The 13,855-nt window shown below is 37.6% G+C and overlaps 1 protein-coding gene across 1 annotated transcript; it reads left to right on the top strand.

The window, feature by feature from the left end:
• Positions 1–2,447: 2,447 nt before the first annotated feature.
• GNG11 (G protein subunit gamma 11) lies at positions 2,448–6,815 on the top strand. Its single transcript, XM_004602185.2, has 2 exons — positions 2,448–2,941; positions 6,401–6,815. Exons 1-2 carry the CDS (start codon positions 2,846–2,848, stop codon positions 6,524–6,526), a joined length of 222 nt encoding a protein of 73 aa, XP_004602242.1. The 5' UTR covers positions 2,448–2,845; the 3' UTR covers positions 6,527–6,815.
• Positions 6,816–13,855: the final 7,040 nt, after the last annotated feature.

Genomic DNA, 13,855 nt, shown 5'->3' with positions numbered 1-13,855 from the left:
CTTAGAGTTTTCTTTAAGTGAATTTTTCTTAGTTTCTTGGTTTTATTTTTGCACTGTTGGCTTGTGCGGTAAGGGAAAGATCACATTCAAAGATGTTGAGAGCCCATAGCACCTGGAAATTAAATCCCTGCTCCAGCCCTTTAGGACTTTTCCTCAGTCTCTCTTTAGATGGATTTCTAAAATATAAATAGTTCATGGTCTATTTTTAGCCTTCAGAATTTAGAAATAAAAACAACCACACAGTGTAGGGCACTTATACACAACTCACTTAGGTTATTTCCTCAGTACTGTATATGGTCGCCAGAGAACCACAAATTTAGCACAGAGCCAGGAGTAAGCCCTAAGCTTCCAGATATGGACCAGAAACAAATAAGAATAAATAAATAAATAAGAATACAGTTGGCCAATAATGTTTCATTTCTAATTAAATTTGTAAATTTTAACGCAGAGTGTTTTTTCCTCACATACTATTTTGTAAAATAACTTTTTAAAGGCTAATGTGTGAAAATATAAGTAAAAAGTGAACATAGCATTTGGATTCAACTAACTTGGATTTAAATTTTTCTTAAGTTTTTTTCCTGGTAGAATATTTCTGCAAGAAACCTGGAGAAATTATTTACCACAATTGGGAGATAAACTCCATGCTTATGGATAGATCACTCTTAATTTAGAATTTTTTAAATAGCTTCCCATATTTGCCACTTCAAATCAAGCAAAGACAAAATGTTTTCAGAATGTTATGATCTTGAGATTGTAGCGTTTCTCAATTCATTTTGAAATAATGAAGTTTTTGCTTTTGAATGATTTGCTAATAATAGAAACTAAGAATAAATTAATATGTATTTCATTTCTATAATTCTGTGGAAGAATTTAAAGAGCTGTAATGGGTAAATATGTACTTATCACTGAATTTAAATGATATCGTGGATGATAAATTTTGAGGTCAAAATCTCTCCATTTTTATTATTTGGACTAGGCATACATTAGTTTTCCTAGGCCATTTAATTTTGATATTAAAATTAAACTAAGCCACATTAATTACTTCACTAACTAATGTTAGGTATTTTTAACCAACTTAGTAAGTTTAATCAATGGGAAACACCAACAAGTAAAATGAACAAGTTGTGTATTTTTGTTTTGGTTTATCGATTACCATCCTGAAATAGTCTGGTGGAAGATCTTTTAATAATCTGAAAAAAACCTGGAAAAAACCTGGAATGTGTAATAGAAAAAGAAGGCCTTAATCATATCACATTATAAAAGTGACTTATCAAACGCATACACATTCATACAAATAGAAACTTAATTTGTGACTCCCCTGCCCACCACATATTTTACAAACCAGAAAGCCAAACACAATTAAATAAATGACTTTCCAGGGCAAGTGGCAGAGCTGGGACTAGAACCCATAAGTACTCATCAATTAGACCCTTGTTCTTTTCCTGCCAGTATACTTACTGAAGTTAAAAGGATAAAGTCTGGCAAGAAACTATGACCAAAAACCACTGCTTACAAAACAGTTGGGTTATGGGTATTCAGACCAAGTACCCTCAGATATTCAGTGCATCCATACTTGAATTTGATTCCAAGGTAGCATGTAATCCACAGAAAGGGAAATAAATCTACTATCAATTTGGGAAGGCTTCTTACAACGCTTTATTTCTCTTCTAGTCACTAGACCATCATTAACACGGTTTTAGATAATAGTTAGAAAAAACGTATATATTGCATATATATAGGTTTTATATGAGACTCATTTTCTGGCTTTGCCAGTTAGATGAATATTGCTTCCCAGTCAGTGAAGGAACCAATACTAGGCAAATGTACTGCCTCCATCCAGGAAGGCACTTGAGCCAGGAATTTCAAATTCTCCGTGTCGAGTGTCACCCAAATCTTGGCAGATAGGGAGTGAAGAAATGCTTTCCGTTTAAGAACTTTTTAGATTCCTCCTCATCCTCTAGGTAGTCTTTTGCAACCGTTATAGAACGTTGCCCTGAAGAAAGAATTAAAAAGTGTTGAGGATGCAGAAAATCATTAATATCAAAATGGCCGGGCAAGTTGTAAAAAATATTCACCTTCCGATTCTCCCTGTATCCTCAGAAAAGGGAATATATAACTTTTCTGGGGTGAGGACCTTTAACCGACTGGGTGGGTGGGTATATACACATCAACAGATGTTGTGGGATCTGACATCACAGCTCACTTTCTTTTTCCTTCTTGGGGCCCGTCTCAAGGGTTCACATTTCCCACAAGAAATACGTATGAAACCCGGAGGAAAGTTGCATAATGTCAGTTTTTTTTAACTCCTGGAGCTGTGCAGGGCCGTTATTTCCTGCAGGGTAGTGTCCTCTTTCTCTTGCTTCACAAACAAAACCCGGATGTGACTTGGGAATAAAAAAAAAAAAAAAAGGAACAAAAAGTTAAACTTTTGTTATTCTCCAGGAAAGTGGGTTTGCGCGGTCCCAACCTTTGGGCCCCTGGCCAGGTCGGTTTCCCGCGGGCGTGGCTGGGTCTGAGCCCCTGCCCCGCGCCCAGCCACGCATCCCCGCCTGGAGCTCTGCAGAGCGAAGCTCCCCGGGGTGCTAGGGCCGCCTCTAAACCTTAACCCTACTCAGGCCTTTTGGGCAGCCTCCCGGCTATGGGAGGATCAGAAAAACGGATCTGGGGTTTTAAGATCCTGGAGCACTGGGCAGGGCTGGCGTGAGGACAGTCCCGGACGCAGCAGAGGCCGGCGGGCGGGCGGGGAGCGCAGGCGACGCAGCTATTTCGGGCGGGCGCGGTGGTTTGCTGCACTTTGAGCTGCTCCGCTTCCAGCGCGGCCCCTGGGCCCAGCTCCCAGGCAGGAATGCCGGCCCTTCACATCGAAGACTTGCCGGAGAAGGAAAAACTGAAGATGGAAGTTGAGCAACTTCGCAAAGAAGTGAAGTTGCAGAGGCAGCAGGTACGTTGGTTGTCCCGGAATGGACCAGGGTCAGCTTTTCCTGGCTGGCTGGTTACTGGGGAGTGTTTTTGAAGCCTCTCTTTCAAGCAGGGCTTTGAGGGGTGGCTTGGAACTGCCAGATGATGCCTATAAATCAGAGCAGGTAAAGTTAGGGGAGAACAAGGATCCACTGAGTAACGTAAAGCCAAAGTCTGACCCTCTGAGAAGTCTACAATGGGGGCAGAAGGGACAGATAAGAAATTCGACCCCCAAACTCCAGGAAACTCTTTAGTCCCTTGACCTTTTTCATGATGAAAAAAAACAAATAAAAGATATTCATAAGAATTCTTTTAAAATAATTTTTTCCCCGTAAGATCCTTTTTCAAAAAAGTGGTTAGGTTGTTGTTTTGTTTTGTTTTTAATTTAAAGTCTTTACACTTTAAGGTCTTTAGACTCTAGAATTACCGAATTTTGAACTTCACCAGGGTTCTGTGATCTCTTGAGTCCTCATTGGGAGTTGGGGGCAGGACACTTTCCATTTAAGTGTGTTTGTATATCTTATTTCTTTATAATTCCCATTATATGGTTTACAACTATGTAAATAAATGCATCCAGTAGCAACTGCATTTATTTATAAATAACTACTTAAAAATTTTGGAGAACACTGATGTGGTTTATAAATACAGTGAGAACATATGGCCCGCATGTCCAAAAGTTTGCAATGAAATTTGTTGGAGGTTTTATCATTTTAACTTGAATTTCTTTCTGACAATAGAACACTCAGTTCTATTCCTTTTTTATCTGAATTAGGCAACCAATCTATAAGCAAGGAATAAGTTTCTGAATAGACTTTTCAGAGGGAAAATAGTCCTTTTGTCAACAAGAAAATTTAAACTGATTTAATTCTCTGTTAATTGCTAGGGAAAAAGTAGAGAATGATAGAAATGAAGTAGGTATAGTAAATATAATGGCTCACTTTTTTATACTAATTCTGGTTAATCTGTTTATAAGAAGAGTACTATTACTCAAAATATGTATATTTTTGCTCAAAATGCAGAATTTTAGCAGTTATGTACTTTACACATTTGTTTTCTCAAATTTAAGTTTTTGCTTCCTAATCCATACTTTTTCTAAATAATGGAGTGCAAAATTACTCCTATCCATAAGTTTTGTAGCTTTTAAAAATATTATTCAAAACAAAAACCAAAGATTGTGACCCAATGAACAAGCTTGTTTCTTGATACCTCAACGGATCTGTTCATGGGTGGCAAAGCCCACATTACAGCATGTATTGGCCCCTGATTTTTTTTTTCCACAATGTACCTTTAAGGTTATAAAATAAAGTTGAATAAACTGAAGCCCGGCGTTGCCTATGCAAAGTTGGTGTGTCTTAATATTGGGGGTCACTGCAGAATTTGGATGGGATCAAAAACAAGTTCTTCTAGTTAGTTAAAACTTCAAACGTGATGTTGGCAAGAGGCCTGAATTCAGATGACAATGTGGAGATTAAGGGTATCATTTATTAGCAGTTTCCTCCTTGCCCGCTCCCCACATCCACTTCAGGACACACCCTGCTGCATTTGTTTTTCAACTTTGGACACTCCATGTATTTGACAGAAGGAAGAAAACTTCCAGAATAGCCACAGAAGATTAGGGGAGGGTTATCTAAATTTTAATCAGCATATTTAGTGCCAGTCCAACATTATGGTTTACAGAGATTATGCATTTCTTTCGCTTTTGAGGATTAAAAACCTGAATCCCAAGGAGGTTAACGAGGTTCTTATTTAAGAACATAGAGATGATAGGGCAGTACTCAATGCCTGTCTCCTGATGCCCAGTCTGTTATTCTGTCAATAAAATGCTCCCGTGTGTATTGTTTCCCTACCCAGCACTACAACAGAAAACACAGACTGATTAGCTCCAGCTAATTGTTGTAAAAAAATACCCTCTTGATCTGGAAAGGAAATTGCATCAGAGGAGTAATTTTTCACTTTTACAGTTTATACATTTCTTTGGATAGCTGAAGAATTCTTTAAGAGTAGTTTCAACTGGGAAGAACACAAGTCTTCCATTTTTTGCTGTGACAGCAGACTTCAGGCTTTAGATACTTGCACAGTAACTTCTGAAAATCACTTAAAATATATTGTCTAACAATAGCAGAAATGAGAGCAAATGCTACCTTAGTATTTTATTAGGTTTTTCTTTGCCAGTTTAGATCTATAGTCAGGGTACCTCATTTTAAATTTTAGAACAGTGATCTTCATGCTGGTGTCAAAAAATCTTTGGTTATGAAAGGAAAATACTAAATTTTCTATTTTTAATTGTTTAAAATCAGAATCATTCATGGAACTTCCCATTTATTTTTTACAATTGTGCATGTTGTATTGACAGAGTAGCATCTTCTCTTACATCCAAATAATTATCTACATTTTGGGATACATAAGCAAATAGTCTCTTTAAAGATTCTTTGTAGGGGAGGTGGGGATTTTTGGTCACACCCAGCAGTGCTGAGGCCTTACTCCTGGCCTTGCACATAAGGATGCCTATGGGGTGCAAGGATTGAACCCAGGTCTGCATGTCCAAGGCAAGCAGCCAGCCTACTGTATACTCTCTCCAGCTCCAAATTTGAAAATTATTTATCAAGATTACAATTGATCAGAAACATTTCCTGATTTTAAGTGTCGGCTTAAATATGCTTATGTATCTCTTATTTTCATTTAAGATTTCTTTCCAGCAACATGGGCCTTTATTAATAACTAATACTTTTAATCCCTTGTGCTTTGCTCTTAAAAAAAACTCATTCGAGCAGCCTGTCTCTTAAGGACATAATTTTTTAATCCTTTCTTCATTGCAGAAGTATAAATTGATTATACAAACATAAAGGTCTCAGATAGGTTGTATAAGCTTCAGAAAATATGTCATCCTTATTCTTGTTAGTGACCATCATTCTCAAGCAACTGGAAATAAAATCTGAGCAAGGAGAGTGAGATTTTAGGACAAGTTAACCTTTCAAAAACCAACCTTTTCCCAATGCTTTTATAATTTTGTGAACTTGCAAAACATGCTACATAAATGTATGTAAGGCTTTCAGACATACCCTAACACAATTGGGAATTATCTATTACTGTTCCTGTTCTTTAGCTTGCAAGAAAATGAAGTCAGGTTATGTTTTAGTCACTGAAATGTAGTGGGCATGTAGTAACTCCTGTTTTATCAGAGGAAGATTATATGAAGCACAATGATAAACATAGCAGGAAATGATCTATTTAATTTAGTGACTTTCAAGCTTTCTAATTGCTAACCATATTAAGAACTTTATTTGCCAAGAATATTATTATTTACATGTATTATATATGCTCTGTGCTCTACTCCATTTTATTCTAGTCTGTTTCATATATAAAATTCTGGTTGTTGCCAATTATATTATTTTCACTAAAGGCAGTGACAAAATTTGAACAATCCTGATCAATTTTTTTTAAGGTGTCTAAATGTTCTGAAGAAATAAAGAACTACATTGAAGAACGTTCTGGGGAAGATCCTTTGGTGAAAGGAATTCCAGAAGACAAGAATCCTTTTAAAGAAAAAGGCAGCTGCATTATTTCATAAACAACTCTGCAGACAAACCTCATCATCAGTGGAAGAGCTAGTGTGTTTTTGGTTCTCAAGTAAAATCAACATGCCTTTTAAAGAAGGAAAGCAAATATAAAAGATACTTTCTTAAGCACTAACATAGATAGTGTTCTCTAAAAAAGCTGTGTGCTTCTCGTCTTTTTTGCTACACACCCCTTTTAAGAGAGAAGAACATTTCCAAGTACAATTATGGAAATAAGGACATTACTTGTGCATGACTCACCTCTTTTGGTATATTGCTTGATGCCCCAAATAAAGTTTTATCTCCGGAAAATAAATGTTGGCCAGTATTTTTTTTGGCTCTAATTTTTCTATTTATTCCCATAATCTTTTGCAGGAGTCATATATCCAAATTTTAGGTTGTTTGATCATGTTCACCTATCTGTGCTTTACATCTAGGTAGGTTATTTATGTTGAGTTCTGACTTTGCAATGTATTTGACTTAGCACTAACTCTTTGAGAATTGAGTTGAATTTTTTTTTAATTGTCCTCTCTGTTTTTTTATTGGATCACCATGTGATACAGTTACAAACTTACATGAATACATTTCAGTCATACAGTGACGGAACACTCATCCCTCCAACAGTGCACACTTTCCACCACCATTGTTCCCAGTGTCCCTCCATGGAGTTGAAATATTAACTGTAGTAATCCCTCACTTTTCTTTGAGTGACACTGATTTACAAAAGTATAAGTACGCAAATGTGTATGTTTTAATTCAATGTTACTACACTATCTTCCACTAAGATGCCAATATCTTTCTACCACACTAGAATAATACCTTTTCTGTCTACCCCGGCTCCCTCTGTGTCACTCTAATTGCAATGATTTAAACAAGATCAGTATATTGACAGACCAGGGAAGTGTTAATATTGAAGGAACTTGACCTGGTTCACTCGTGTTTCAGAGATAAATTTCATCTGGCTCCTGTTGATATTAGAATACACCATTCCCCTCATCCAAAAGTAGAGCTCTCATATGAAGCCTTCAACCAAAATGGCTTAATAGGTAATCACCAGTTATATAGAAAAGATTATCAATATTCAGTCCTAGATTCCCCAAATAATCTATCAAATTATACTGAGTATCACACAAAACTTAAAATAGCACATTCTAAAATCAGATATGATTAAGTACACACCTATAAAAAGTAGTCCCAAAGAGCTTCTGAACTTACTTATTGGGCACAAAGCAATGAAAGGCTTCTGCAGAATAAACTGAAAGCTATTTTCACCCTGTGGCTTATTATGAAATATAACATCTTAAGATTTCTCAGTTAGTTAAAACAAGTACTTAGGTAGTTATTTCAGAAGGCCACGTGGCTTTCTGAAATAGTTAAACAGCTAAAGTTTTTAAAAAGTGAGGAATATAAACTAGTTTAATATCTGTAGAAAGCAGTATGGAGATTTTAAAAAATAAAAGAATAGCTCTATTGTATCTTTTTAGTAATTTAACTCCTGGATACAGTCAAAATCCCATGAATTTGAAGAGATAGATGCATACCTATGGTCATTGAGATTTTTTTTCAGTAACCAAGATCTATTGAAGTGCTCAATGACAGATTAGTAGATGTTTTACATATATATGTATATATGTATGTATATACAGAGAGAGGAAGGGACAGAGAGAGAGAGACAAAGAGAGAGATTGTATAAAGATGCCCAGTGGAATGTTAATTAGTCACAAGATGAAAGTTTGCTTTTTGCTGAAACATGGGTGCAACTCAAGGGCTTCTTGCTAATTGAAGAAGAAAGGCATTATGAATGATTGACATGCCAGGTAACTTCACTCCTATGTGGTATACCAAAGCAAAGAAATAAATAATGTCCAAAATTAAAAAAAAAACAAATAACAGACTCCATACTGATAACAGAATTGAGGAAAGAGACCAGGGAGCAATCCAAGAAATGAGATTTGAAAATCTAACCCTTAGGGAGTTGGATCTCCTAGTGATCTCTAGCTCTTGGGCTTAATGCTCCTCTAGTTTGTCACTTCATCATATACACTAAGACCAGCACCTTTTCACCCATTCCAGCTCTTTCCAGCAGAGCTACATAGACCTTCCCCTTTTCTTTCCCCTCCGAAGTGACCAGATTATCTTTTGCTTGTATCTAAAATTAGTTTGATTTCTTTTTCTTGCTGCTGATTATGAATTCTTTTCATGTTTAGCCTATCCATTCCTTGTCAATGAGTGATAGTTGTTGCCAACATGTTTTCTTGTTCTTCTTCACAGTAGAGATGGTTGGTCCAGTGATTTTATATGAAGGTTTTAGCTCAAAAACACTCCATGGTACACATTTACACCTCCTTTGAGAAGGCACCTGCAATCCTAACCTCTATGGAAAAGGCCCTTTGGTGTTTATTTTTCCTTTCTTCTGTGGTCTTTTGGATACAAATCAGTACAAATTTGATTCAAAAGAAAGACAAACTCTTCAATGTTAATTCTAGCTCAAATGAGCTTAGTCACTAACTTTCCCTAAAATTTGAAATGCAGTACCAGAAGTCTCTCCATTGAACCCGTAGATATACCTTATTAAACCACAGATATACCCAAGACCTGAAGCAGTGGCTCAAAGTGTACCAGTATCCCCACTCCAAAATTCCTTTTCTTTCCTTCTGTGCAAAGGAACAGGATAATCTGCGCTTTTGAAAGAGTAGGTCACAACAAACCAAGGGCAGTTAACTATTTGCTTCAGTTTCCTGTCTTTTTTCCAAGTGTTGACGTCAATTATGATTACTGACTTCTCAGGGATAATTTTAGCCAGGAAATAATCTACATCTACTGAAAGGTAAGGTTTAAGAAACATGTAAGTACACAGAGCCTCTAATTCTTTGCTATAGAACAATTAGTATTTGGGATGTGTTGCTATTATTAGTCATTTAACATTTAGCCTGGTGTGTATTTTAGTACCTGTTGCTTGCAAAATTGTGCCTAAATAAAATGCTTTATTTCTTTTAAGACATACAGTTTTCTTCTGATGGTTGAGAATGCAAGTATTCAGTCTATGGGTAAGACAAAGTTACCTGCTTTCTTTCTGGAGAACCAGCCAAATTGACACATTTATCCTCTAACTTCTTGAGAGTTGTGGATTACAAATTGTGGATTTTTATTAGCCAAGTGCAGCTATCCATTCATGTATAGTTTCAAGTCCTAGTTTATGCTCTTCATGTTTCTCAACAATCATCATCATCATCATCATCATCATCATCATCATCATCATCATCTTGTTGATCATCGACTTTCTCAAGCGGTCTCAGTAATGTCTCCATTCGTCCAAGCCCTGAGATTTTAGAGGCCTTTCTCTACTCGTCCTTCCAACAATGCTGTACTGGAGGTTTTTTCAGGGTCAGGGGAATGAGACCCAGCTTGTTACTGGTTTGGCATGATAATTCACCATGGGGACCTTGAGAGGCTCTCCCATGTGGGCAGGAAACTCCCAGTAGTTTGCCAGGTTCTCCCACAGGGAGAAGGAGGCTACAAGATACTGCTTCCGGGAGCTTGCTTTTAAGTGTCTGGATGCTGGCTGTTGACAGGATTACGCGGCACGGGGCAGTCCCTGGGTGTGACCGCCTAGCTACTGGGAGATGGGAAATCTGGGCAGAGGAGGCCCAGTCCCGATCCGAGCAGCCTTGGAGGTCTCAGCCTCGGGTCCCACACACCTGGGTTCCTCTGCCGATTCCTTCATACGTGAGGCTCGTCTGAACGTGTGGAGAGGGGCCCTGAGCATGGCTGTGGCTAGGCTCCGGAGGTCTTCGGCCTGGGGAGCTCTGCTCGGGGCGGGGAGGGAAGCTGGAATTCATCCCCTCTGAGGAGGCCCGGGGAAGACATCCAGGTGCTCGGCCAAGAGACTCTGCCTTGTTCTCTTCTGGGAGCTTGCTTATAAGTCTCTCTAGGCAGAGTCTCTTGCCCGCGCGCCTGGCTGTTTTCCACGGGCAAGAGACTCTCTTAACCTTGTAAAGCATGGTTCTTTTATTTAATAAAAAAAATACATATTTTTAAAAACCTACTCTACAGTTCTTCCTCCAGTACCTAATTGGCAAACAAGACAGACAAAATAACATTGTGACATAAACATAAATTTTACTAATTCTGAATAAAAGAAGTATTAGGTTGTAATTTGCAGTTAACTGCAAATTATTTATACAATATATAAAGTAAATGTAAGAATGAAAAGATAAATTTATGTAAAAGGTTTACTCGGTTGCTGGGCAAAAAGTGTTAAGCACTCCATATGTATAGTAAGTTAACACAGTCATCATCATCATTATCACCCTCATATTATCATTAACATCATCATTAAAAAATTAAGATAGGACCCTCTGCGCCTAAAGACTTTGATTCCAGAGATCTAACACATTCGGGCATCCAGCGCAGCATCTAATAGCAATGCACTGGGACTGCGAACTGGGCTACAACTCTGTGCTGCCAGGGATTGGATATTTTTCCTCCCCACCCTGTCTTCCTGCACGGAAAACGGCGGGTTGGCGGCATCCATGTGGCAGACGCCATCTTCTAAGACTCCAAACCCAGAGGTATTCGGTTTTTACTCTTGGGGCTCCCAGGAACTCATGGGAAGGGGGCGTAACCGGCACGCCCTCGGCCCAGATAAATCCGGAGCCGCTGAGCGTGAAGCGGACCCTCTGCGCCTAAAGACTTTGATTCCAGAGACTTCTTACAGCAATGCACTGGGACTGAGAGCTGGGCTATGCAATTTCTGGCAGAATTTTCCCTGGACTTTATACAGAATCCAAAACCGTGCGGACGCTGCCGCATCCGCGCGACTTAACATTTATAATTGTCAGCAATGTGAAACGGTTCCTTTTGAACAGGTCTGACTTGGGGGGGGAACTCCAAATAATAGCAGTAAGTTTTTGTTGAAATATTGAAGGTTATTAATGTAGCAGCCACCTCTCTGGACTGTGAACTAAGCAAAAGCCCCACGCTGGCTGATGTGGCATGGCGTACACCATACTATGAGGCGCGGGAAGGGGGATGAGGGGGAAAAAAAAAGGGAAAAAAAAGAGTTATATACTTGTAGCAGTGGGGCTACATATCTCTTCATTTCCAGCAATGGAAAACTAATTATCAAATGCTTCCTTGGTAGTAGGTCTGTCTCTCTTGGGTGGAAACTCCAACAACTATAGTGTGTTTTGTGTTGAATTATGGAATGTAATCAAGGTAAAGAGAAAATGAAGTGAAATTCATTAGTTATACAGTAGGGGGTAGGGGGTTGGGGCAGGGGGTATACTGGGGTTTTTGGTGGTGGAATATGGGCACTGGTGAAGGGATGGGTGTTTGAATATTGTATAACTGAGACATAAACTTGAGAACTTTGTAACTTTCCACATGGTGATTTAATAAAAAGTTAAAAAAAATTTTAAGACATGTTCTGATTTTCTTAACATATACAACATAATAAACTAATCATATTTATTTCCACTTATAGTCATAATCTACATTTATGTATGTCTTACTTATGTAATTATAAATATTTTCACTTATTTTTTATTAATTTTTTTCTTCCATTTTAATATGATGTGGACTTTTCAATTCATCACTTTAGGTTATGTGGTACTAGGGAATAAATTCAGGGATGGCCACAGCAAGGCAACCACCTCCTGTACTATCTCTCTGGCCCCTGTAATATTTTGAAAACATAATCTAAAGATTATGATAAGAATTGGTGCGTTTCACTAAGTATTAGAGAATAGTTCAAGGTGAATATGAATAAATATTTCTTCATAACTATCGGCCAACCTAGTTTCATTCCCTGCACTACACATGATTTACCACCATGAGAGATTCCTGAGCATGATCTGATGTGGTCCATACAGCCCCACACCTGACATTTCTCACACCTTTTAAGATATAATGAGGACCATTACAACATGAACGCACATGTTCTTCAATTACCAATATCACCACTTGCTTTTTTTTCTATTTGTTTTAATTAATTTTTGACAAATTTCCTGAAATTGAAATTTTTATAAGACATAAGATAAAATATAAAATAAATTACTTCTAATATTGATATTTTGAAGCCAGGATGGGAAATAAGACATTTAAATTACTTATTTTTTATTTTATATGACAAATAGATTAAAGGGCCTATAAACATGACACTCAATAAACAAGTTCAATCAGTACATTTCCTGAATTCAGGGAAATAGCAGTCAAAACAAATGGTACTGACATTTATCAAGTCCATTTAATTAAACCAATTTTTTGTACTATGTGTAAGTAGATTAAGTGTTTGAGAAAATAAAGGATAACAAGTAATTTTGAGAAGAGAACATTTTCTTACCTTTTTTCTCAAAACACTTAATACAGAGAGAGAACAGTAGTTTAAGTGACTGAAATGAGTTTGTAAAGTATTAAACTAAGAGGAGAACTTTATTTATTGAATAAAAGCTAGGCAGATCAACAAGATCTCTATCAAAATTATAAAATAAGAGCTGAAGGGACCTATAAATAACTGGGCACACGCACACTATCTTTGACAAAAATTAAAGTCTGAAATAATTTATTTTGGTACTAAGCTACCTCCAAATTCAGTGATCTTAAACAATTAATTCATTTATTATCGCTTATGGGTCTAGCAGTTAGCTTATCTGGGTCTGGTTTTGTTGATCTTGGCTACTTTCACTCACTGGTCTGCAGTCAACTTATGAATCAGTTGGTACTGGGCTGTATTGCTGAGTGTTAGCTGAAATTCAGTGGTGCAAAGTGGGCAATTTGTTCATAGGTCTTTTATCTTTTTGGAGACTTGTCTAAGTTGTTTACAAGGGTCTAAGAAGAAAGTCAAAGGATGAAAGGTATCTTAAAGCATTGCAAACCCAGTAATAAGCAATCATTTCACTGATGTCAGTGGTCCAAAGTCAGACTCAGGCCAGCTCAGGTTTAAAGGAAAGGAAAATGCTTTCTGAATTGCAGCACTTCAAGGTCACATAGAAAAGAACATGGGTACAAAAGGGAGTGGGAAGTTGGAGACAGTTGACAAAAGCTATCCACCTCACTGGGTGAGAATCTTGGTTTCAATCTTGGACGGAAAAAGCAATAGAAATGACCTAGTCTGTGTGGAGGAAAGAAGTTCTGTTGGAAAATGCCGAATGTTTCTGATGCTAAAGGACAAAAAAAAATGTGGGAATCATTACACTCAGTAATAAAAAAAGTGTGGGAAGCAGAGATCAGGGAAATATTGTGAGAGAAGCACTATGGAAATGAGTGAGAATTTCTGAAACTGGACAAGTCCTCTTAGTAAATGTTACAAAGCTGAATTGCACCTAAGAGGAAATGTGCAGCCT

Source organism: Sorex araneus, chromosome 1, assembly GCF_027595985.1.
Source record: "Sorex araneus isolate mSorAra2 chromosome 1, mSorAra2.pri, whole genome shotgun sequence".
Classification (NCBI taxonomy): domain Eukaryota; kingdom Metazoa; phylum Chordata; class Mammalia; order Eulipotyphla; family Soricidae; genus Sorex; species Sorex araneus.
Note: the sequence above shows the minus strand (reverse complement) of the source record. Positions and strands in the feature narration are given on the sequence as shown.

Bases quoted from the DNA above. Each gene is read 5' to 3' on its own strand.
- GNG11 (XM_004602185.2), top strand. From the start codon at position 2,846: ATGCCGGCCCTTCACATCGAAGACTTGCCGGAGAAGGAAAAACTGAAG. The intron at 2,942-6,400 runs GTACGTTGGTTG...ATTTTTTTTAAG, and splicing joins TGAAGTTGCAGAGGCAGCAG to GTGTCTAAATGTTCTGAAGA.